At 45.8% G+C, this 26,106-nt stretch overlaps 3 protein-coding genes across 4 annotated transcripts; 2 read left to right on the plus strand and 1 right to left on the minus strand.

Moving 5' to 3' along the window:
* Positions 1 to 6,278: 6,278 nt before the first annotated feature.
* On the minus strand, positions 6,279 to 9,378 carry LOC139832295 (uncharacterized). Its single transcript, XM_071822026.1, has 3 exons — positions 8,577 to 9,378; positions 7,437 to 7,785; positions 6,279 to 7,305 (listed from the first exon to the last, which is right to left on the minus strand). Exons 1-3 carry the CDS (start codon positions 9,376 to 9,378, stop codon positions 6,279 to 6,281), a joined length of 2,178 nt encoding a protein of 725 aa, XP_071678127.1.
* A 1,669-nt stretch (positions 9,379 to 11,047) lies between these two features.
* On the plus strand, positions 11,048 to 14,367 carry LOC127295407 (probable apyrase 3). The gene is made up of 8 exons (XM_051325347.2): positions 11,048 to 11,443; positions 11,561 to 11,689; positions 11,807 to 11,863; positions 11,969 to 12,061; positions 12,180 to 12,385; positions 13,329 to 13,420; positions 13,511 to 13,725; positions 13,823 to 14,367. Exons 1-8 carry the CDS (start codon positions 11,177 to 11,179, stop codon positions 14,141 to 14,143), a joined length of 1,380 nt encoding a protein of 459 aa, XP_051181307.1. The 5' UTR covers positions 11,048 to 11,176; the 3' UTR covers positions 14,144 to 14,367.
* A 2,933-nt stretch (positions 14,368 to 17,300) lies between these two features.
* On the plus strand, positions 17,301 to 26,043 carry LOC127295413 (uncharacterized). 2 transcript variants are annotated; one of them, XM_051325356.2, is made up of 4 exons: positions 17,301 to 17,690; positions 20,728 to 20,862; positions 22,152 to 22,229; positions 25,707 to 26,043. In XM_051325356.2, the coding sequence occupies exons 1-4, from the start codon at positions 17,589 to 17,591 to the stop codon at positions 25,896 to 25,898; spliced, it is 507 nt and encodes a 168-aa protein (XP_051181316.1). In that variant the 5' UTR covers positions 17,301 to 17,588; the 3' UTR covers positions 25,899 to 26,043. The 2 variants fall into 2 exon arrangements, with proteins under 2 accessions (XP_051181316.1, XP_051181323.1); XM_051325363.2 differs by having other exon boundaries at positions 22,174 to 22,229; positions 25,707 to 25,859.
* The last annotated feature ends 63 nt before the right edge of the window (positions 26,044 to 26,106 follow it).

A 26,106-nucleotide genomic window follows, 5' to 3' on the forward strand; every position in this document is an offset into this window, starting at 1 on the left:
ATAATGTCGACCTGCTCGAGGAACAAAGAGAGTTGGCATTGGCAAGATCAGCCATATACCAACAAAACCTCAGACACTATCATAGCTGGAAGGTAAACCCAAGGGTATTCCAAGAAGGAGACCTAGTTCTACGTCTAGTGCAGCGCACTGAAGGATGGCACAAACTCTCACCTCCATGGGAGGGACCTTTCATTGTGAGCAAGGATATACACAATGATGCCTACTACCTGATAGACGCACATGATGCCAAGAAAGGAAGGAAGGACGGGTCAGGAGAAGAAATCAAACGCCCATGGAACATAGCTCTACTTCGCCCTTTCTATTCCTGAGGATGTAATGTAAGGAGTTCGTGTACTTTTTTAAGTGTTTTCCTATCTATGTATGTCGGCACCTCAAATGTATCTCGGGGACTACCTTTATTGAAGTTGCATGCAATGTGTCTATTTTTTACGTATGCCGGTTTGTTTGTTGGAAATTCTTCTTTCCGATTTAGTAGTGTGTTTAACCTAAAGGTGAATCTTCGACTTAGCTGCTATCCGCAACCCGGCTTCATGGAAAGCAAGACAATCTGGAAGGATTTGAGCACATGAAAAACAAGAAAGAAACCGAAAACAAACAATCCGAAAAAAAGTTTAACTAACCCTAGTTATACCGGTTTTTTTGAAAGAATTTCGAGTTTTTGCTCTAAGTTCGAGAAAGTGTTTGCTCGGAAAAAGAACTTTGGGCCTCATACGTCAAACACCCAAAAGAGGTAGACAGAGCCAAAATAAAAGAACTAAGCATGCATTGGATTGAACTCGGGAATGAATGAGGAGTCTTAACCACACAAGTTAAAAAGAAAACAAACCGGAAGGTTTCCAGCAAACCAAACTTAATGGTTTAACGTACCAAGCTGAACGAGGTTTAAGCATACCGAACCTAGCGAGTTAAGCAGTTCAACGCACCAAAAGGACTTAACAATATATTACATCTTGCCACCCGGCATACCGGGGATTTCACTAATTGTTTTTGGTAGGACACGGCCAGAGTTTTCATGCATATTCCGGAGAAGAGCTCTCCGGAACTTGGCCAGTTGTGGCGGTTTCTTCAGGGACAACTTCCTCGGTCTCTTCATCTTCACCATCCTCAGCTTCTTCCCAATTCATCCTCAAGATCCGCAAGAGCCGGAACAAAGGTGCTGGTAGTGTCGTCGTGGTGAACAGACAGATGCCATGGGATGGCTTGAGTTGGGGTCGAATGTGCGCTAGAGGATTCGGGGGAGGGTTTTGGTAACAGAAGGGTGGAATCCGGATGGAATTCCGGTATCTTGTTGAAGAACTTGGCCTTGGCCAGAGGTTGAAGAAGCACAGTACAAGCTCTACTTCTAACTTGGGATCTCTCTATGGCATGATGAATCGTAGGTTACAGGCTACCATCTACTTACCCCGCGCAAGGGAGTGCTCCCTCTCCTTATATAGGGGAGAGGGTGGCTTACAGGGGAAGAAACCCGAATGGCATCTTTGACTAGACAAACTACTTTACAAAGCCTCTTTGGCAGCAGGTGACGCCGGTAGACCTTTAATCAGGAACGGAGACATCCTCCGGTAGCTTTTACATCATCTTCTGCGTTGGCCTCAGAGCTTCGATTAAAGCTGAAGTGCTTCACTCATCCTTGTCCTCTAGTCCTTGAGAGAATCTTTGACCGGGCTGCCGACGTGCTACAGTGTAGTCCATGCCGGTACTCCGGTATCTTCTTAGTCTATTCCGGTATACCCCTTCTGGGATACCGGCATAGTTTCTCTTTAGCATGATCTTGACTTCCTTGCCCAGAATAATCTTTAAACCGGTACCTCAACAGCCTAAGCGAGGCTAGTTCGGCATGCCTTTGGCATACCGGGGGTCATCCCCCCAACATTAGTCCTCGAAGCTGGTATAGTCCGGTGGATCCTATCCGACGGACCATGCCAGGTCCCCACTTCTTAACGTACCGGTTTAACCCTTCCGGTAACCAGCTCAAAACCTTCCAGCGTCTCTTTCGAACCCATCTCACCATACTGATCTTTTCCGGTAGCTTTGTCATTAAACTCTCCTCGGCGAAGTCGAGAATATCTCGGGAACAGTGCATGTCAGAGACATGCGCACAGTTTTTGACGCGCCAGTGTCAGGGGTCACTTCCCTTCGACTCCCGCGCTCGCATTTAATGTGCCACACCGGATCCTCGCTGCTGTTCTGGATCCTTGTGGCCTCCCTGTGGCCTCTTGTTTTTTACGCGTGTAGCTCCGCGCCACGTGGCAGCCCACGAGGCGAAGCGCCGCGGGCCCAGCGGTTTCCGGCCCATGAACTCTTTCCCTATTTAAGGGCGCGTCGGTTCCTCGTCGTCTCCTTCCTCGCATTCCCCACTTCCTGAGCACCTAGAGCCCTCGCCGTTTGCGCTCCTCTTGCCGTCGTTCGCCGCCGAGACCTCTCTCTCCGACGAACCTCGCGAAGAAGTTCCGCAGAGCTCTGCCCCGTCGAGGTTCACCGAAGCCTCTTCGCCTCTTCCACTCAGATCACCGTACGACAACCCCTTCTTCCTTTTCTCCGTTCGCCGCCCTTAGCCGCTAGCTCGCTGAGCTCCAGTGGAGCGTCGCCTTCGTCGTCCGTCGCCGCCCTCAGGTTAGTTTCACGGACGCAGTATCTTTCTCCCTCTTTACCACATTGCTCTTGGGCCGGTAGAGTATTTACTTCCTCTTTTCTTTTGTTTTTTCCTCTTACTCGTAGATCTTCGCGATAGACTAGATTCGGGGAAACCAGTTTGTAGCTAGGTTTGGAACTTTAGGCAAGTATGTCTTCCGAGGAATATGTTTCGGAATCCCCCGCTAGCAGTCACCACAGCGTGACCCCCACCACTTCTTCCGGGGAGGAGATCTCGGTTGACCATGCTTCCGATGGGCTCGAGGCGGACCTCGCCCAGACTGAAGAAGATGCCAGTACTTTTATTTTGTTTTTTTCGTGGTTGTCAAGCACAAGGTTTCGTGTAAATAAATAACACAAGTATAATAAAGCGAGTAAAACTAGACTAGATAAAATAACTGAGTAAAAACAGTAAAGAGGTTGATTGTTTTTGGTGTTTTGGATGCAAATAAGAAAAATAAATATTTTTGTATTTTTGGATTAAAATAATGCAGCAAATAGAAAATAAGATATGAAGTTGCAGATAATAGTATATGTAGGATCAGAATAAAAATGGGCATCACGTCCTAACACAGAGATGATGCAACACATCTCTCTTATACTCCACAAGAAAGAAACTTCATCAATCGTGTATTTAGAATTAACAGAGCATAGCAATTAATAAATACTTTTACATGTAGTTTGAATATGAAATATGCTAGCTTGAACAAACAAGATCATCAATAATGTCACGTGATGAACATAGCACATGCATTCACTTTATCCCTAGTGAGGTAGCAAAAGAAAGGTAAAGCCATAATAGATCTTGAACATATTGTCACTATCCAATCACTAAAACTTTGTTACTCCATCTAATACACACATCACCCCACACACGCTTTTGCACATATGTTTCATCAGAACAAATACTTAAGAACGGGGTACATAATGTGCATCTACCAATACATCAATATAATATGATCAGATCTCATAAAACAATATCATACAATAATGATCCACCACATAGGTATTACAAATATGACCATAATCATGATAGGCATCTCATATATGGCACTAAGAACTATGAAGAACATGAGAGAAATAGATCAAGCTGATGCCAAAAACCCGTAGTTTAGAGGTAAACTACTCACTTTTGGTCAAGGTGATGATGATGAAGACGTCGGAGAAGGTGGAGATCCCTCTGGCGGTGATCCCGATGGAGTTTCCCCCTCCAATCTTCTCTGTTGCAGCCTCCGTTTTTGTGTTTCTGTGTTTGTGAGACACTCTCATCCCGAGAACTCTTCGGGGTCCTATATATAGTCATTTTTAGGGCAAAATATGTCGGTGCGTGCAAAAATCAGGGCCATCGGACGATCGACGGCCGAACAGAGGTGGGTGGCACGCCCTACCTTACTAGGTGCACCACCTGGCCTCTTTCGGCCCTTAGGCCTCTCCAGGTGTGCTTCTAGGGAACATGGTGCTTCTCCCGATGAAAAATTGATGACTCCGTATAGGTCTCTGAAAGTGAAAATACACAAAACAGGGTTTTCCTGTTCTACAGTATAATCCAAATAAAGGGGATCATTGGTAAATCCCCATAAATTAATGTAAAACATGAATTATCATCATATATGTTGCAAATATTGGATCATGCAAACATTACATGTTATCATTAACACTAAGACATAACTCATTGCATAACATATTTTTTTTAGACTATATAGACAACATGCATGCCATAATAAAATACCTCTTATCAACCATTGTACATGCATATGGGCACATCGGACAAAACCGGGGAAATGCGGTAGCGAAGTGGGGAGGTAGGGGCTCAAGGTTTCCTTGTCACTTTGGAACGAACGGATACGCGGGGCGACGGGGTGTCGAAGGAATTGGTGGGATGTAAGAGTACAAAATTAATTAGCGGTAAATTAAAATTGTTTAGACTGATTCGAATTTCCTTAGAAAATTGGCTCTAATTTTTGGAGGGAAACCAAGTATTACGTTGGAATTTTGCCTATATCTGCTGCAGTGGGTTAATACCATGTGGGTTTTACATTATTATAGTAAAAATAGCTTTCATGTCAGAAGATATTAAAATTATTTCATGGTGACATGTAATCCCATTTCGAGAATATCCCAAAGTTTAAAAGTAAGGAATCTAATATGAAATGTGGGGCCTTCCAATATCATTGGAATAACATGTATTATTTCACAACAAGAAAATTTTGTTGCAATATACGAAATATAATACCACTACTACATATTTTGTTGCAATATATGTTTCCTATTGCAACAATGGAACTATCTGTGTCACCATAATAAAATTCTGGGAATATGTCGAAATTATTGCCACCATCTAACATTTTGTTGCACTAACTACCTTCTATTGCGACGAAAGTCTTTTCTAACGCAATGTCCTTCGTCCATTGCAATACATGCCTCATATTGCCACAAAGAGATAATTAGTGGTAATATTGCAATTTATTGCAATAATTTTTGTTGCAATACGAAGGAATCCTTGTAGTGATGCTAGAAGTTCTTCATGTGGTTGGTCACAAGGAACATGTGTTGTATCGCCGACAGGTTGCACCGGAGAGACCTCTCGAGGCTAGTTGTCCCCTTTGTGACCAGGAACCTGAAACCATCCAACACTTGCTCGTTCTATGCTCAATGGAGCCAACCCGGCCGTTGAAACTATCAAGGTGAAGATCAAGGAAGAATTGGTGGTTAGCTAAGTTGTTCCGAACCCATGGATTAGCTTTCCGAAGCCGGTCACATTGTGGTGGTAGGTAGGAGATTAGGCTAGAGAGTGGAGAGGGTCCTTCACCCCATGTTGACCGCACGATCTGTCGTGACATCTAACAGTGTTGTGTGGGTCTTCTGGCTCTTTTCTTCTACTCCCTCTGATCCAAAATAAGTTTGGAGAGAGTGTATGATTTATATACCCTGGAGGGCGTATTCTCAAGAAAAACCCATTATACATGCCCTAAGGCTTCACTTGAAAATTGTCTAGCTGTAATAGGTAGCTCCTGTAGAAGGCTAGGGTTTTGGGTGCAAGCGGAATACATTGATCGGTGCACCTCGGCACGTATATATAATACATGATGCGGGCCTCTACCTCAACTATACAAGAAACTAGGAGGTGGGCCGGTTACATAACGCACACGTATACAATATATTCAACACCCCCCGCAGTCGAAGCGTCGCCAGAGACACAGAGACTGGAACGAAACTCCTCAAAGGTAGAAGTCGGCAATCCCCTGGTCATCACATCGGCAAACTGTTGCGCAGTCGGAACATGAAGAACCCTAGTCTGTCCGAGAGCAACCTGGTCGCGTACGAAGTGAATGTCAAGCTCAATGTGCGTCGTCCGGCGATGATGAACGGGGTTGGCGGAGAGATATACGGCCGAAACGTTGTCGCAGTAGACAACTGTAGCGCGGGACACACCGTGATGCAACTCCTGAAGCAGCTGTCGAAGCCATGTACACTCGGCAACAGCGTTGGCCACAGCTCGGTACTCAGCCTCCGCGCTAGAGCGCGAGACAGTAGGCTGTCGTTTCGATGACCAGGAAACGAGTGAGGGACCGAGGTAGACGCAGTAGCCAGAGGTAGAGCGCCGAGTGTCGGGGCAGCCAGCCCAGTCAGCATCCGAATAGGCCACCATCTCCATAGAGGGGGACGCTGTGAGGGTGAGTCCAAGATGCGTCGTGCCTAGGGATATAGCGGAGAATCCGTTTGACGAGTGTCCAATGGGAATCACGAGGAGCGTGCATATGGAGACACACCTGCTGAACAGCATACTGCAAGTCTGGGCGTGTGAGTGTCAGGTACTGAAGAGCTCCAACTATAGAGCGATAGAACGGAGCATCAGACGCTGGAGAACCGTCGAGAGCGGAAACCTTGGCCTTCGTGTCCACAGGGGTGGCGACAGGATGACAGTTGAGCATACCAGCGCGCTCAAGTAACTTATGGGCATACTTCTGCTGATGAAGAAAGAAGCCATCAGGACGCCGAGTGACCTCAATGCCAAGGAAGTAATGAAGAGCTCCCAGATCCTTGATGGCAAACTCGTCACGTAGCCGGAGAGTAAGCTGCTGAAGGAGAGTGGCGGAGGAGGCCGTGAGTATGATGTCATCGACATACAGGAGCAAGTAGGCAGTCATGTCACCCTGGTGATAGACGAACAGCGAGGCATCCGAGCGAGTAACGCAGAAGCCCATAGTCTGCAGAAAGCTGGCGATCCGCCGGTACCAGACGCGAGGGGCTTGCTTGAGGCCGTAGAGCGACCGAGATAGCAAGCACACATGTCCAGGATGAGAAGCATCAACAAAGCCAGTAGGTTGATCACAATAGACCTGCTCAGTAAGGTGTCCATGAAGAAACGCATTGGAGACATCCATCTGGTGAACTGGCCAGCCACGAGAGACCGCAAGCTGCAGCACGGTGCGAATCGTGCCCGGTTTAACAACCGGCGCAAAGGTCTCGGTGAAGTCGACGCCGGCACGCTGACGGAAACCGCGGACCACCCAACGAGCCTTGTAGCACTCAAGGGTACCATACGGAGTGAGTCTTGTGCCGAAAGACCCACTTGCCACTGATGACATTGGCGCGAGGTGGCCGAGGAACCAGTGTCCAGGTGCGGTTCCGCTGTAGGGCGGTGTACTCCTCCTGCATCGCAGCAAAACAGTGTGGATCCCGAAGAGCTGCCCGTACGGAGACGGGGATCGGAGAGGGCGCGGACGTGGAGGCCGCAAGGAGATACTCGTCGCTAGAGTATCTCAGGCTCGGGCGGTGAGTACCGGTCCGAGACCGCGTCGTAGGGGCGATGGTCGGCACCGTCGCGGCAGGGGCCCCGGCCACGCCAGGGGCCGAAGGGGTGGGCGACGCCGAAGGCGGGGCAGCGGCCGCGCCAGGGGCTGAAGGGGCGGGCGACGCCGAAGGCGGTGCAGCGGGCGACGGGTTGGACTCCGAGTCGGAGTCGGACTGGGAGCAGCCGGGCGGCGAGGGGGCGCGACCAGGGAGGGTCGCAGCACGTCCCGAGGCGCATGCAGCGCCGAAGCCAGGGGGCGGCCCAAGGCTGGACCGTCCAGAACCGTCCGTGGTGGACGGCGAGGCGAGTACCGGCGGCGAGGGAGTGGCGGCGGGTACCTGCTGAAAAGGAAACTGCATCTCGTCAAAGTAAACGTGTCGCGACGTGAAGACGCAATGGGAGACGGGATCATAGCAGCGATATCCTTTTGTGTTGGGTGGGTAGCCAAGGAAGACGCAGGCTAACGAGCGGGGTGCAAGCTTATGAGGCGCAGTAGCGGCGATGCTAGGATAGCAGAGACAGCCAAAGATGTGAAGCTCGTCATAAGAAGGCGGTGCACCGAAGAGGAGATGATGAGGGGCGAAGTTGCCGCGGGTGCGGCATGGGCGAATGTTAAGAAGGAGAGTGGATGTAGAGAGCGCGTCAGGCCAGAAACGCAGATGCATGTAGGCGTGAAAGAGGAGAGTGCGAACGCAGTCATTGAGAGTGCGGAGGACGCGTTCGGCGCGACCATTCTGTTGCGAAGTGTAAGGGCATGTGAGTCGAAAAGTGGTGCCATGAGTGGTGAGGAGAGTGCGAACAGCGAGGTTGTCAATCTCCTTCCCGTTGTCTGTTTGCAACGCAAGAATGGGACGACCAAACTACGTGGCAACATAGGAATAAAACGCGGCAAGAGTGGCGAGAGTATCGGACTTGCGGCGCAACGGAAAGGTCCACACATAATGGTAGAAATCATCGAGGATGACAAGGTAATAAGTATAGCCCGTATTACTTGCAACTGGAGAGGTCCAAACATCACTATGGATTAACTCAAAAGGGTAGGAGGCGACATGAGAAGAAGCCTGAAACGAAAGCCTAGTATGTTTGCCAAGACGACACGCATGACAAGAATGATCAGCGATCTTATTACACGTGAAAGAAAAACTCCTAAGAATGTGACGAAGGGTGGCGGGGTTGGGATGACCCAAGCGAGCGTGCCAAAGATCCACACCGGTGGCGAGGGCGACGGGGGCGGTGGATGTGGAAGGCGAGGAGTGCACTAGGTAGAGGTCGCCGGGACTGTCACATCGGAGGAGCACCATCCGGGTTCGGGAATCCTTGACAGAGAAACCAAACAAGTCAAACTCAACAGTCACAGGATTATCACGTGTAAATTGTTTAACAGAGACACGATTTTTGATGAGGTTAGGAGAAACTAAGACGTTAGACAATGAGAGAGGAGTGGACGTAGACGGGAGAGATGCATGGCCTATATGAGTGATAGGAAGAGAGGAACCATCTCCGACGGTAATGCGAGTAGAAGTGGTGACGGGGCGGGAGGTATGAAGGGTACCGGGGTGGGCGGCCATATGAGCGGAGGCGCCCGTGTCCATGTGCCAGTCGCCGCCGCCAGCGTAGGCTATCGGTGTCGGAGCGGCGTGCAGCGCGGCGAGGAGGGCCGGATCCCAGGGCGCAGGCGGCATCGGGGAAAGCGGTGGTAGCCCGCCTGGCTGCGACGGCTGCCCTACCATGTAGGACCCGTAGGGCTGCATGTACGGCTGCGGCGCGGCGAAGTACGCCTGGTGGGAGGGTGGCCGCGGGCCGAGGACGCCGGGGGTAGGCGCGCGGGGGACCGACATGGTGTAGGCATGCACGACGCCGTTCCAGGGGTTCTGCCCGGCGTACCAAGGGGCCGGCTGGAAGACCTGCTGCGGACGGGCAGCGCCGCCCATGGGCTGTTGCTGCGCCTGGGGCTGCTGCTGCTGCTGGCGGCCGCCGCGACGACCCCCACGGCGACGGTTGTTGGTGTTAGCGGGTGGGGCCGGTGGCGGAGGGCGGCGCCGGGCGATAGACCGGCGGGTGGGGGAAGCCGGGCGGCGGAGGGCGAGCGACGGGGGGCGCCGGTCCGGTGCGGGTGCCGGTGGCGAGGGCGGTGTGCGTCGCGCGGGACCGCACCATCCGCAGCCGACGCTCCTCAAGCTTGAGGTACGCCACGACCTTGGGGAAGGTGGGGTCCGGGAGCAGGGTGAGGTTGGAGGCGGCGTTCCCGTAGTCCTCGTGCAGGCCGGCGGTGAAGGTGGTGATGAGCAGCTCGTCGCCGATGGGTTCGCCGAGATCGCGAAGCTCGTCCGCAATCTTCTTGAGGCGCATGCAGTAGTCGTCGATGGAGGAGTCGAGCTGGTGGCACCCGTAGAACTCGCCATGAAGGAGGACCTTGCGCTGGAGCTTGTTGTCGGTGAAGAGACCGTTGAGCTTGAGCCAGACGGCGCGGGCGTCGTCCTCGTCGGCCACCACCGTGTGGAAGAGGTCGGTGGAGATGGTGAGGTAGAACCAACGGATGATGGTGGCGTCGATGATCATCCACTCCTCGTCATTGACCATGAGACTGGAGTCCACGGAGCCGTCGACGTGGCTGTGAAGGAGAAACTCGCGAAAAACGAGAGAGAAGTACCACTTCCAAGGAGAGTAGGACGCGGAGGTCTGGCTGAGGGTTACCGGGACGCGATCGGCGATGTTGAGGTCGCGGATGAGAGCCATGTCCGGGCCAGCAAAGGGGTTCTTCGAAGAGAGGAGGAGCCCGGGGACTGCATGGCGGCGTCGAGGGGGAGAGGCGCGCGGTGGGGCGGCGGCTCGAGGGTAGGCGGCGGCGGCGGCTCAGAGGAGAGGGCGGCGGCGGCGGCTCGAGGGGGCAGCGGAGGCGCAGGGAGGGCGCGGCGGCGGCGGCGGCTAGGTTAGGAGTCGTGGGAGGAATCTGATACCATGTAGAAGGCTAGGATTTTGGGTGCAAGCGGAATACATTGATCGGTACACCTCGGCACGTATATATAACACATGATGCGGGCCTCTACCTCAACTATACAAGAAACTAGGAGGTGGGCCGGTTACATAACGCACACGTATACAATATATTCAACAGCGCCAACCTCTTCAATTCGAATCTATACGAGAACCGGCTGTAATACGCACTTCGTTACCAGTATGTGTGAACATCCAGGACGGTAGAGCAATTTTGTCCGCTAGAATATTTAGACATGCAATGTGTTACACATGGTGACATGGAGAGCGATTACCGTGGAGCGCGACTGGCGCTGGCCCAGCCCGTACGATATTTAATGCGTGCACAAATCAAGCTGTGCTGTAATATATCCTCTTCCTCCACATGTCGATACATCTATGGAACTCAGTAACACCCCCAAATAGCAAGGGTAGCGCAGCCACATATATATATACATCTGGTACAGTAGATCAGAAAGCATCCCCCCACCTACACCTTTTAGCTCGAACATCCCCATCTAGATACTGTCACGACGTATTTATCCCCATCTAGATTTTTAATAGTACGAGGGCAACTGCTTTCCGAGAATTCTGCTAGGGATTCAACTGCACTGGATTCATATCCTTCGGTGCTCATGGAAAATACGGCTCTGTCCGAGAGACCCTTTAAAACCCTACCCTTACAAGGAGAATACAGTACAACTCACGCGAGTCGGCTCAAGCAATCAGGCACCCGTTTCAAGTTCCAGTGACGCGATGGCTCGCTCTGGCAGCATCGACAGACTTGTCCTCCTCCTCCTCCTCCTTGTCTCTTCGTACGCCAGCTCGGCCTTCGCCAATGGAATACTTGGCCGGAAGGGCGGCGCCATTATCAATCAGGTACCCGAGCTGGCGTCGGCGGCGCCAGGGAAGTACGCTGTGATCTTCGACGCCGGCAGCACGGCCACACGCCTCCACGTCTTTAGCTTCGACAAGAAGATGGAGCTCCTCAAGATGGGCGACGACGTCGAGGTCTATGCCACGGTATGTAAGCACGCACCATGTATCCATGTTCTTTTCTTAGGCGGAATCTAAATATTTTCTACTGTACTATAATTGTTTTACTGTTTTGCGGGTAATACTGTAATTGTTTGTCTGCAGGTAGAACCGGGGCTGAGTTCATATGCCGGACGGCCCAAGGAGGCTGCCAACTCCATGCTACCTCTTCTTGAGAAGGCCAACGGCATTGTGCCTGGCTCGCTCATGAAAGAAACACCCGTTAAACTTGGGGTCCGTAAAAAAACTAACTAGTAATAAAAAATAATTTTACCTAATATCTGAACTTTTGATCAGTTGAAACAAAAAATCCTTGACACTAGTTTTGACATTTCACAATCGAATATATAGGCGACGGCTGGACTCAGACTTATCGGAGATGATAAAGCAGAGCAAATCCTTGAAGCGGTAATTCTCTCGTCTCTAAGGCTTAGCGTATATTCCACTCATGTTTAAATACCTGCCTAGTAGGACTCAAAAGTGACAGACTTGTTGAACCGATTCCTAATATAGGTCAGGGATCTTGTCCATACCAAGAGCAAATTTCAGTACAATCCTAGTTGGATCAATGTTCTGGAGGGATCGCAAGAAGGGTCCTACTTATGGGTACTACCTTAACTACTTCATTTATCTGTATAATGAGTTTACCAAAGGATCGTACTTACAGACGAACTGTTCTGCATTTTGGGCATTTTTTCAATGTTATGACATACATTTCACGTAGGTGGGTCTAAATTATCTGTTGGGTAAACTGGGAGGAGACTATGCGAAGACGGTGGGTGTGATCGATCTTGGAGGTGGGTCCGTGCAAATGGCATATGGCATTTCTCCAGATGCTGCTGCCGCTGCTCCAGTAATGCCTGATGGGAAGGATCCGTATGTTACGAAAGAGTATCTGAAAGGAAGAGATTACAATGTCTATGTTCACAGGTTGGAACTTCCTTTACATGGCCACATGTTTCCTAATGAATGTATTTATCAATGATAAAATATGGAACTAAAACATGTATTGCAGGGACATAAGCCGTTTAATTTTGCACAAGATTTTACGGTATTAGAAATGTACCAAAATTGAGAATCTAAATATTATTTTCTTGCAAGAATATGCAAACCAATTAAAGGTTTTTTACTACATCACAAAACGTGATACCGAATATATAGTAAAAACACCGGGATATAGTGCTTATATTGCATTTGCATAATTGGAGCAAGTGGCATATATAGATGTGAAGAATATATAAAGGCGAGGAAATGTTCATTTGTTGGTCTCTAAGCACCGAAATCAGACAAGTGTGATCCTTAAGTTAAAAAAGTTGTGTTGTGTTGTGTTGGAGCCCCCTTTTTTTAGAAACTAGGTACAAATGCGGATACTCAGAAAGGTACCCTCGCACCTATGAATGAACCCACAGCTAGTTCTTCCCCTATAAAATGGAGAAACTGGTTAGAAAAGTAAGATTATCATCCATCACAGTGCCAAACACAATCTAATTGTCTCCGCTGTATATACAAATGATATGTCGCACCATAGCAAATTAGTTCGTATTATGTGATGGTGGGTTCACGTGAGCACGAGTCATCTGCTTCAATACAAAAAAGAAAACTTTCGTATGTTCTGTCGTTGGTGGTAATTTAAGGTAAATATTGATGAAATACCCAAATGTCACTGGGATAGAGAAACCAGATGTATACTTCAATTCTGAACCTTCTTAGTAAAACATAGTTAGAGTGCAAGATATATCAAGTTTGCATATATACAAGGAGCTTTAGCTTCCACCACCAGTATGTGTCTCTTGTTTAGTGCTTAGGAACCAAATGTACTTGCTTGCATTTAGTGTGTTGAACTACTAGAAATTCAGTGATCTTCCCATTTCAGCTACTTGCACTACGGTGCTTTGGCTTCTCGAGTAGAGATTTTCAAGGCAAAGAATGGACCAGTCAGCTACTGCATGATGGCCGGATTCAATGGTATATAACTAGGCACCTTCCTTGTTAATTTTGTTGAGTAATCAAAAATATCTCCATCTGATGTATGCATATATTTGGCGATCTTTCAAGGTAAATACACCTACAACGGAGAGCAATACGACGCCATAGCGTCACCGGAGGGAGCAGCATACGAAAAATGCAGAGAGGATGTCACCAAGGCACTGAAACTGAGCGCACCATGTGAAACGAAGAACTGCACATTCGACGGCGCGTGGAACGGCGGCGGCGGGGCCAGCCAGGCCGAGCTCTACCTCACCTCCAGCTTCTACTACATGGCATTGGACGTAAGAAACACATAAGATGTGGATATCGATCGAATCCTTCCTGCTCTCTACAAGAGCTGATGAACTGTTCTGATTCTCTGAGTCTCGTCTCCGACAGGCTGGCCTCATCGACAGCAAGGCTACCAGCGGGAAGACCACCCCTGCAGCGTTCAAGGCCTCCGCCGAGAAGATTTGCCCGATGAGCTTCCAGGAAGCAAAAGCTGCATACCCAAAGTTCCGAGCCAGTGACGCGCCCTACATCTGCATGGACCTCATCTACCAGTACTCCTTGCTCGTGGATGGATTCGGTTTGGACCCGACCAAGGAGATCACAGTAGCAGAGAAGGTGAAGTACGGCGAATATTTGATCGAGGCCGCTTGGCCTCTGGGGGAAGCTATAGAGGCAGTCTCAGCCAGAACGCGTCACCAAGATACTTGAGTTATGTACCCAGCCCGTCCGAACATGGTGCATATGTATGAAGATGACTAAATCTGGCCTCCGATCAATGTGGCACCCAGTTGATCAGAAATGTCTTTCGTGGTTGCCGTTCGATTTGCTTAATTTTTTGCTTTCTGATTCGTGGTACAAATAGCATTGAGTTTCATTGTGTTTCGAAAATCTGATGCGTAATGATTCGCGGTGAAACCTAATGTTTTCATGCATGTGGGGTGTCTAGTGCACGGGAGAATCGCCACTCTCACTCAGTTGATGTCTAGCATCTTATCCTTTTCAGCAGTAAAACTTTAGCTTCTGAGAATGACAATGTACTTTGGGAGGTTTTACTTTCCTTTTCGAATTAAAACAGCTCCAAGAAGATATTGAAAACTTGTATGCATAGCTTGCCAAGTATATTCCACTATTTCTGAAACTTGATCTTATTTGATCTGCTACATCTGGTTCAAAATGAACCGCCATGCTTATCATCTCGCAACACTACTAGTATCGAGAAAATTCTGACTGTTTACGACTTGCCCGGGTGGTTCGTACAAGCGTGAAACATCAGGTTGTCCATCAATTAGGTGGCACTAGTGGCGGACCCAACCGGAAATTCACTACTACATGGTAGGGATTTAGGGGCACTTTGCCATGGGGCACTTTTCAAAGTGCCCCTAAATACCCCTTTTAGAGGCACTTTCCAAAATGCCTCTAATGCCCTACCTATTGGGGCAGTTTGGAGAAGTGCCTCAATTGGTATACATCTATTAGGGCAGTTTGGAGTAGTGCCCCAATTGGTATACACCTATTGGGGCAGTTTGGAGAAGTGCCCCAATTGGTATACACCTATTGGGGCAGTTTGGAGAAGTGCTCCAATTGGTATACACCTATTGGGGCAGTTTGGAGAAGTGCCCCAATTGGTATACACATATTGGGGCAGTTTGACTAGTGCCCCAATTGGTATACACCTATTGAGGCAGTTTCAAGAAGTGCCCCAATTGCTATATACCTATTGGGGCAGTTTCACAAATGCCCCAAATTCTGTAGACGGAAACAACACCAAATTCAAGTGCTTAGTTACAAATTCAAACAAAGTTAAAAACAACAAATTATGTGTAAACAACAGACATAAACATCTGGTAATAAAAACAGATAATTTAAACACTTAAATTCCTACAAACCATCACATAGAACTTGAAAGCTAAACTAGGTGATAATCCAAACTACTTGATAATTTAAAGCTAAACTAGGTGATAATCCAAACTACTTGATAATTTAGAACAAGTTTACTGTAGAACATTCCACTAGAACAAGTTTAACCTGAAATAATTTACTTGATAATCTGAACTAGCTAGTTGCCTCCATTAGTTGATGATCTCAACAAAGTTGAGACCTATGTACTCCTGCATTGTATATATCTTGATCAAAACAGTTGAATCAACTCCAATGTGAGCAGCAGAAGCAAAGTATGTCCAACCATGTTGAAATGATACATGTTCAACGACCCATTCAATTTTGTAGATGCAATCAATAAAATCTTCTTCTTCTCCTTCTAGGGGTTGTCCATTCCTCGAAAGATGTGATTTTCCAAAAATTGGGTACCTGTAGCCATCCACAGCCTCACTAGGCATGTACTGACATAAGAGCAACAAATTATTTGTCAGCATCTAATTATTGCATTCAAATGCATGAAAATATGAGAATAATTAGCTAGTAGCACAAACCAAACCAGACATACTTACCAAGGCTTCAAATTCATGATCGTCCTCATCCATCTTGTGCACCCAAAATTTCTTCTCATCTTTTAGTTCATAGAATTCATGTTCGGTGACATAAACATCTTTTTAGATTCCAAAAAGAATTGCAGCCATCTCCTGCTCAGTAACTGAATTGATGTATGTGAATACAGTTCTATACATGATGCTTCTTATGGAACTAGCGCATCAAATTAGGATAGGGTTCATATGGGTCAGGGAAAGCCCTCCAAAACTCACCGAGTATAGTTTCACCGACGACCCAAGCAGCGAGATGCTGGAGTCCGCCACGGGAGATAGCACGTCGACGAGCGCGTTGGAGTGGCGGTGCAGAGCGACCGACGCTGACGACATGAGCATCTCGCAGTTGATGGTGCTGAGAAGGACCTGGACGTGGGTCCAAGAGGTGGCCGAGGCAGCGTAGTCAAACCGGGGAGTCAAAGAGTAGATCGACGTGGAGGCGCAGCCGGAGGCGCGGATGAATGGGCGCCGCGCCGGCGGCCGAACAGTGGGGCTAGGGTTTCGCGGGGTAGTGCGGAGGGGTGTGGTAGCGCATCGCGGCGGCGGAAAACCAGAGCAGGAGGCCAGAGCAGAGCGACGCCTGCGTGCGGCGGCGCCGGAGACGGCCGGCAGCGACCGGAGAGGTAGGTGGCGGCATCACGAGCGTGAGAGGGGATCGAAGAGGAGGCCGTGTGCGTGAGAGAGAGGGGTCCGGCTGGGTTGACCTGGTCCGGCTGGACCGCATGGCCTGGTATACCTTTTTGAGTAAGTTATTCTTTTCAAGGGGTTATTTGAAAAAAAGGACAAACATTACAGGCACTATTAAGATATGCCGCTGTTAAACGCTTGGCAGTTCTAAAAATCCCTGTAATCATGCAAACTACGCCGGCACTTTCCAAAACTACCTGTAATCATGCACACTATACCGGCACTTTTTCAAATCGCCTAGAATTGGTATAACAATAGCGGCGGTATTAGCAAAAGTGCCTACAAAAGCTAGTATCACCGGCGCTATGTTAAAATGCCGTCCTCAAACCGCCGGCAATTCATGTACGTGACGTAGTGGCTCTTAACGGCAAGAAATGGGTGAAGATGTGTAGAGAAATGGGCATGTGCTCCAAAGCTGGCCGCGTGCACCTGTTGTCACGTTCATCCGGTCTTGGCCACTCGAGTCTCCGTGATGACCTTTTAATTTAAGCCATCTCTTTCTTCTTCCGCAAGAAGAATAGGAGAAAAAGCACCAAGGCCCCTCCAGTTCAACTTATTCCCGATCTCCGTGCGAACCAGCTCCTCTCACCTGCAGACGTAGCACTAAAATGTAATTTCGCGGCACGCCAAGGACCAAAATAATCGATAAAAATGCTTGATTGGGGATTAAATTAAAATTCCAGCTCAGTCCAGGTACACGTACGACCTCCCAAATCGAAGCAGCCCCCCGACGCCGACGAGGCCGCCGCCCCGAAACCCTAGCCCGCCCGCCACGATGAGATCGCTCCGCGCGGCGCACTCCCTCGCCTCCCGCTCGCTCCTCCTCTCCGCGCGCGCTCCACGGCGCCACCGCCTCCCCCGCCGCCTCGGCCGCGGCCGCGGGCGGCGGCCGCTGGGGGAACAACCCCCCGCCTCCGTCGCCGTCGTCGCGGGCGCTGCAGGGCGGGATCGCCGGCGCGGTATCCTTCTCCCTGACCTTCGCCACCATGGCGGCCGCCGAGGTGCAGGCCAAGGAGCGGCTGCCCGCGGATCTGCTGCCGCACAACGTCGTGCTCTACCAGTACCAGGCCTGCCCCTTCTGCAACAAGGTCAGAGGTGAGATCAATTTTCCCATCACGCATTTTCGATTCGGTGCGCAGCAATATTTAGAAATGGTTTTCGATTCCTGATGCACTTTGAGATTCAGTCAGAGGTTGTTGGCCTGGCTTTAAAATTTTACAATTCGTGAGTGTTAGGTCGATTTGTATTTTATTGGAAAACTAATCCAAACTCCTGAGTCGATCAAATTAGGTTGTAATCGGAACTTCTGAGTTTAAGGAGAATATTCATGCTCGTAGAAATTGCAGGGCCATACACTACTCTATTAGTTCCGCAGACCAACACTTGGTGTGTATCAAACCTCTTACCACTATAGAAAGTGCGAAATTTAGTTACTGCCGAATATATTCCATAGTCCATGTGCGCTGAATAAATAATCCTACTTAAACATATGGCTAAATCAACTCTATACTTATATTCTTCTTTTTTGGTTAACCTCCAGACTGATATTTATGTACCTGTATGACTATAAAATCTCTACTACCTAAAAAGAATCTTATGTTCCGTCGTCAACCAATACGTGTGGTCCGTTTTGTCGCTCCCTTCGTCCCACCTCCTTCGTCCCGCGACAGAAAATCCGCCTTTTCAAATAAGTGCCCCGAAAATTCTGCCACCAAATCATCCATCGATCGATCTTCCGCTCACTGAGGCGAATCACCAAATTCGTTAGCTCTAATGAGTATCAAATTCTATGAAAAGTTAGAGATCCGCATGAGAAAAGTGAAGAAGACTGAACTTTAGTTTTAGACTTTTTTTGGGTTGTTGATGCCTGACACGTAAGTCCTTCACCTTTGCACTCTAAGAACATGGTTTCAGAATCCATAGCTCTACTACCAACACCTTTATTTTCACTAGCCATTTCCGCCTACAATTACTTCTTGCAGCTTTCATATATTGTCTCCATATCTTGGTAATTTTATGAACCTCTAGCTTCCATGTCTGCATCTATCATGTAGTTCCCTTTCTGATGAAACCTTCAATCAACTATAAAGGTTCCAGTTTATGAAAAATGTCACTAAATACCGCAGTTTATGAAAAATGCAGTTTCCTAAAGTATCGTGGAAACAATGGTGCTTCTGGCTATCTCAGTATTTAGCACTGTATGTTAACCTTGCTCTATAAATTAGCAAATACTCACACGTATGCTAACTTCTCTTAGTGTGGCAAAAGGTTTTTTTCGTCAAGATTGCATTGCAGCCAGGGTACACACCATTTAGCTGGACAGATTTGGGTGAGGAGATGTTTCACTTAGTTTGAACGTACTATAGAACATACTATAGTTCACAAAACTACAGTTTTTAAGGAAAAAAGAACTACAGTTTTAACTAGAGCCAAACACCTTAAAATATACATAGCTATTAAAAAAACAATGATATTCTCATAATACCAAACATACCCTAACTGTTTCACCAGCTTGCTAGAATAAACATATGGTCTACAGTGTACTAAGCAAACAACAGATGGTCTTCTGCTGCCATTTAGTAAGGTGCTTGTTCAGAATAATTTCTTGGTGTTTCACGGAACGGAGGGGGTATTGATACAGGTTTCCGACGAGTTTCCATTGATACAGGTTTGATTGTCCAGGAGATCCCAAGATACAAGCTGGCATCTTGATGAAACAGCGAAGCTTCACTTGTTTCTCTTGAAACTTTTGGACAGTATCCAAATAGTTATCAGTGATGGGTATTTAAAGAACAACACTTGAATATACTTTTCTGCACATCACAGGAGGTTCCTATTCAACCACTAAGCAAATGCATATGTAGTTTTTCGCATATAAGTTTACTGACCGCGCATATGTAGTGATGCATATGTAGTTTTTCGCATATGTAGTGATGGGTCTTTTCGCATATAAGTTTACTGACCGCGCTAGAATAGAGCATCGGATTTGATACACAATAATTTTTAGTGGGTTTCGTTCCCTTCGAATAATCAGTTAGTTTAGGATAATTTAAAAGCATGAAAATCTCACATCTATGCAAAAATAAGGAAATCAATTTTGTTTAGGTGTGCATCCTGTGTTTGATTCATGAATAGGGATTGCATCGACATTGATAGCGCCATAAGGGACTTTTACTTTCTCAGCCTCTTAAACTTCACCTTATCTTATTTATTCATTTTTGCATATTGTTAGTTTTAGTTGCGGTCCAGTAAATGGTGTTGCATAGTAATTCAAATAAATGTATCTGGTACCATGAAAGGAATGAGTACCCAATTAATATTTGTCATGCTAGACCTTTAAAAATTAAGTTGTACTTTAAGATCTTGAAAAGAGTAGTTGTATAAATGCGAATGATTTGATACATGATAATTTAAAATCATGGAAATATCTCATGTATGCGAAAATAAGGTGATCTTATTTGTTAGCAAGCACTTGAAGTGTTTTATACCACTTTAGTATCCACTTTTGTTTGGAATTGCTCTTTACAGATAGATACGCATGACTTATTCTCAAGAACTCAATATTTCATCGAATGAGCATTCCCTACTCGAGCCTCTCCATAAAATTCGATGAAACAATATCTTTTTGGGTCAGAGTTGGGCTTTTTCTCCTCTTGGTTGTCAGTTACATTGCAGGTATGACTGTCTAGATGTGTCCTTCACTTATTGTTAGATGGTGCATCTCATATATGCTCTTGCACTTGATTCACAGTAAGTGTCGTCATTGTAATCCTTATTTCTCTTGAGCCTATATCAGGGATAGGGTCTTCTTATCCCACAAAGTTTTGTATTTCTTAGTTGGGAAATTGATTGGGATGTTTGGTAGCTGCCTTTTATATAATCATCAACATTTTCATCAATTTTTGTAACAAAAATAAACCAAATATTTGCAATTTATCTCTTCTCCTCGGCCCTATGGTGTACCTGTTAACCTCCCTTTATTACACTGTCATGTGTTAGGCCCAAGCCCCAGACTGGTAGCTCTATCCATGCGGCGGAATTGGTGTTTCGTGCTGAAAATTTTTCGTTTCGTTTCGGGGGAATGCTTCTCTCACTCACTCTCTGTGTGTGGGCGGGTGTCTGCAGATGCTCGGAGATGAGATTGGGAAGGGGGCGTACGGGCGCGTCTACAAGGGGCTCGACCTGGAGAACGGCGACTTCGTGGCCATCAAGCAGGTCTCGCTCGAGAACATCCCGCAGGAGGATCTCAACATCATCATGGTGAGGATTCCCTTCTTGCTTCTTCTGCCTTCTCAGCTGATGTGTAGCGCCCCGCCCGAGTCACAGTTACATGAAATGCGGTTTCTAGTAGATCTTAGTTAAATTTAGTGAATACAAGGCTGTCTAGTAGCACAGATGCTGCAAGGTGGGTTGCCTGCTACTTAACTGCTTCCGTTAAGCACACTGGGTTCCTAGAAGCTGCATGTCTCACATTCTTCTTATTGGTGTGAACATTGTAAAATATTTGCATCAACTTTTTTGGATCTGCATATCAAATATTTGCAATTTATTTGTTGAAACTGTGATTATGAGGTCAATGAACTGAATTATGCTAGTGTGGCAGATGGGTTGAGCGATTTACACTACTATTTCCTTTTCTATGGCGTTAATTTTGACACAGAACCAGCAATTGTATGGTGCGAAAGTAAGACTTCATCCACTAGATCTGCTTTAGGAGACCAGGACAAAAAAAGCTTACTCCATCCGATCCATGATTAGTTTATTACAACTTTGTACTAAATTGGTGACCCATATGATGGATCGAGGGAGTAATAAATTGGACATTTTTTAGTTCCTTAACTAGTCTGGTCAGCACGCTAGACTTGTACTTGTCAATTTTTCTTCAAGTATTGGTAAAATCATGGTAGTTTGTTATTTGTTAGTGATCTGGTGTGAACAATTGTCTATAGGTTAGGTTGCAGGACTAGTTGATTTGATTTAGTTTTGAACGCAGCTTTCGCCAGAGATGTTCTGGATTGTTTTTATTGCTTTAACTTATATATTTCAAACTTTTGCCTGCTGGTTTGACATTTTTCATAGTTAAATTCTTCTTTTTAACATATTTAGATATATGAATAATTTATTTATTTATTACTCATGTCAGTTCAAAGCTATTGATTCACTAAAAGGCATTGCCAATTGCACCCTTTAACTGTTTTTTTTTGTTTGAGAGTAGGTTATCACGTGTACCACACGATTTAACTGTTCTTTTCTTTCTAACAAGCATGTATCGTACTCTTGCTACATATTGAGTATGTTTGTTTCATGCTCACTCCAACTGTTCTTCCTCATGCAATTTCTCATACTTTGTAATATTGGATATTAACAACTATAGCAATGTGAGTATGTGACAATCAAATCTACAAATGTTTAATTTTAAATCTCAACAAAACTATTTGTCCACATAACTGCTATCAACAGTCCAACATTGCTTTTATTATCTTTCAAAAGTAACTTGGATTGATAGACTACTAAGCATAAAATGTCCACGATTTGTTCTTACAATAAAGCATGTTGACGAGGATGATCCAGTCCCAATTGGCTCACCAGGAGATACACAATCGGTCGTGGCTTCTGACATTGAACAGGTAAGCTCGGGGTTCTTTTCCTAATATGTTCATTTCCTAATACACAAATAAGTGCATCAGGAAGTGCACTTGAGAAGAAGTTGAAAGCAGTTGCATCTACTGCTAAGAAGAGGAAGGGTGGAAGTCAGAAAGTTACTGCTTAGATACTGTCATCAAATTACTGCATAGTTACATCAAAACTGCTTAGATACTGTCTTATGCATCTGTGGAAGACAATGCCTCCAAAACTGCAAAGTTATGCATCTGTGCATGTTAGTACTGTAATGTGACCACTGTGATTTGTTATTAGTACTGTAATATGACTTATACCTTAACTTTGACCAAATCTGTGCATGTTAGTACTATAATGTTATTAGTACTGTAATATGACCACTGTCATGCTTGTAGTTTTAGGGGCATTTTGTTTACTAGCTTGTAAAGACATTTAGAGGCACATCTCAAACTGCCTCTAAAGACATTTAGAGGCAAATTTCAATGTGCCCCTGAAAAACTTTAGAGGCAAAACACTAAGTGCCCCTGAAAACCTTTAGAGGCACTTTTCAAAGTGCCTCTAAAAACTTTTAGAGGCACTTTTTAAACTGCCCCTAAAAACCTTTAGAGGCACTTTCCAAACTGCCCCTAAAAACATTTAGAGGCACTTTTCAAACTGCCCCTAAAAACATTTAGAGGCACTTTCCAAACTGCCCCTAAAAACATTTAGAGGCACTTTCCAAACTGCCCCTAAAAATCTTTAGAGGCACTTTTCAAACTGCCCCAAAATGTATTTGGGGCACTCATTTAGGGACGCAAGCATCCGGGGCACTTTTCATAGTGCCCCTAAAAGTAATTAGGGGCACTTTGGCTACCTATTGGGGCACTTTGAAGTGCCCCTAAATATGGACCGTACAGTAGTGATTTGAGCCCGGGCAAGCTATACTTTTCGTCTCATTAGTAAGATTTTTTCCCAAGTTGATTCTTCAACTAACACAGATCTTCACAACCGATGCTCGCCGGCCGAGTCTAGGTAGCCGACTGGGGTCGCGGGGTGCTAGCTCCGTCACTGGGTGGTCCCAAGGTTGTGACGCCGTAAAACAAGTGGGGTTAATACTAAAAAAAGCTCCAACCAATATTTCTTTAAGATAATTTGAAGAAATTACTGAATTCTATAAGAAGTTATTTGGGGCACCTGCTCCAACCAATATTTTTTTAGTTGAAGAGGAATTTCAGGATATTACACAGATTTCATCAATTGAGAATGAGATCTTAACGGCTCCTTTTACTAAAAAGGAGGTTTTTGAGGCAATTTCTCAGATGGAACTGAATAAAGCTTCTGGACCAGATGACTTTCCAGCTGAGTTTTATCAAAAAAATTGGGAAGTAATAAAGGATGATTTGATGGCTTTGTTCTCTCAGTTTACTAATGGGGATTTGCCCCTTATAAACTAAACTTTGGTGTTATCACATTATTACCAAAGAAGGAGAATGCGGTCCAAATTCAACAATATAGACCAATTTGTTTGCTAAATGTTTGTTTTAAGATATTCACTGAAGTCGGTACGAATCGTATCTCGGGGATTGCCCCAAGAGTCATTAAACCAACTCAATCAACTTTTATGCCAGGTAGAAACATTTTGGAAGGGGTGGTAATACTTCATGAAACAATTCATGAGCTACATACTAAGAAAATGGATGGGGTGTTATTTAAAATCGACTTAGAAAAAGCATACGATAAGGTGAAATGGCTCTTTCTACAACAAACTTTGAGAATGAAGGGCTTTGCTCCAGAATGGGGTAGATTAGTGCAACAGTTTGTCCAAGGGGGTAGTGTTGGTGTGAAGGTGACTGATGATATTGGTCATTATTTCCAGACAAAGAAAGGTCTAAGGCAAGGGGACCCTTTATCTCCAATGTTGTTTAATATTATAGTGGATATGCTTACCATCCTAATTGAACGAGCAAAAGATGATGGTCAAGTCGGAGGGTTAATTCCACATTTAGTTGAGGGAGGACTCTCTATATTACAATACACAGATGATACTATGCTATTCTTGGAACACGACCTTAATAAAGCAGTTAATATGAAATTAATTTTATGCCTCTTTGAAGAGCTATCGGAGCTTAAGATTAACTTTCATAAAAGTGAGATTTTTTGTTTTGGAAAGGCAAAGGAGGAGGAGGATCAGTATAAGCAGATCTTTGGATGTGATGCTGGACAACTCACCTTTAGATACTTGAGTATTCCAATCCAGTACAAAAAAAACTTCGGAATTCAGATTGGTATCCGGTGTAAACACGGTTTGAGAGTAAATTAGGATGTTGGAAAGGTAAGTTACTATCCTATGGTGATAGGTTAGTTCTTATTAATTCAGTATTAACTAGCTTACCGATGTTTATGTTGTCTTTCCTGCAAATACCTGTTGGGGTAAGAAAACGTTTGTACTTCTATAGATCTAGGTTCTTCTGGCAGTCCGACGAAAACAAAAAGAAATACTGGCTTATAAAATGGAACATTGTATGTCGACCCAAAGATCAAGGGGGCATAGGTATTGAGGTTCTCGAAATCAAAAATAGATGTTTACTGAGTAAATGGCTCTTTAAACTTCTTAACGAAGACGGGGTGTGGCAAGAATTGCTACATAACAAATACCTAAGACAGAAGACGTTATTAGAGGTACAAGCTAAGCCTACTGATTCTCCATTTTGGAAAGGAATGATGGAGGTCAAACATGAGTTTTTCTCAAGGGGATTTTTCAAAGTGGGTAATGGTAAAACCATCCGCTTCTGGAAAGATGTCTTGTTCGGAAATACTTCTTTGGCTCAGCAATATCCGTATTTGTATAATTTTGTTCATCATAAGAATATCACAGTTGCACAGGTGTTTGCCCAACCACCGTTGAATATTACATTCCGAAGGGTGTTGAGTGGTAGTAAATGGACTTCCTGGTTACAATTATGCAGAAAACTAATGACTATTACTTTGAATGATGAGGATGATCGTTTTGTTTGGAAGTTGACATCTAATGGGCTGTGTACTGTCAATTCGATGTATGAAGATCTTATGTGTAACCATACCCCTTTTTTGAGAAAGTATCTCTGGAAAGTTAAAGTACCACTTAAGATTAAGATTTTTATGTGGTTTATGAGTAATAAAGTACTGTTAACTAAGGATAATCTAGCTAAACGTCATTGGAATATGGGTCAAAATGTGTTTTCTGTGGGGAACAGAAGACCATACAACACCTTTTTATTGAATGTCCTTTAGCTAGGCTCTTATGGCGTACGGTTAATTTCACTTATGATCTTCCACCTTCCACCAATATTACTAATATGTTTGGTAATTGGATAAATGGAGTAGATAGACGATCTAAGGCTTTTATCCGGATTGGGGTTTCTGCTTTATGTTGGTCTATTTGGAGGGCCAGAAATGATATAATTTTTAATAAAAAACCCTCTTTTCATTTCTTACAAGTTATTCACATGTTCTCCCATTGGGTCCAGCTTTGGGCCATACTTTCCCCGGAGGGGCAGCGAGATGCCATGGCTTCTGGATGCATACGGCTCCTGATGGTCGCTCAGGATATCTTGTGCCAGGCTGATTGGCGACATACTAGAAGACTATGGGTCTGTTTGTTTGGGCTGCAGCTTTTGAGAAGCAGCTGTAGCTGTTGCAGCTGTAAGAAGCAGCTGTGAGAAGCAGCTGTGAGAAGCAGAGATTTGTTGTTTGGCAGGAGAGCTTTTTGTGACTGCTGTTGTTGGTTGTAGGAATGAAATGTCTGAAATGCCCTGAGTGCTGAAGATATTGTATAAATACTGATTTGCCTCCATTTACCCATTCTGCGGCAAAATACTTGTAAAAAGACTTTTACCAAAATAATTTTAGCTTTTGGCTTATAAGAAG

Source organism: Lolium perenne, chromosome 1 (genome assembly GCF_019359855.2).
Source record: "Lolium perenne isolate Kyuss_39 chromosome 1, Kyuss_2.0, whole genome shotgun sequence".
In the NCBI taxonomy this organism is placed as follows: domain Eukaryota; kingdom Viridiplantae; phylum Streptophyta; class Magnoliopsida; order Poales; family Poaceae; genus Lolium; species Lolium perenne.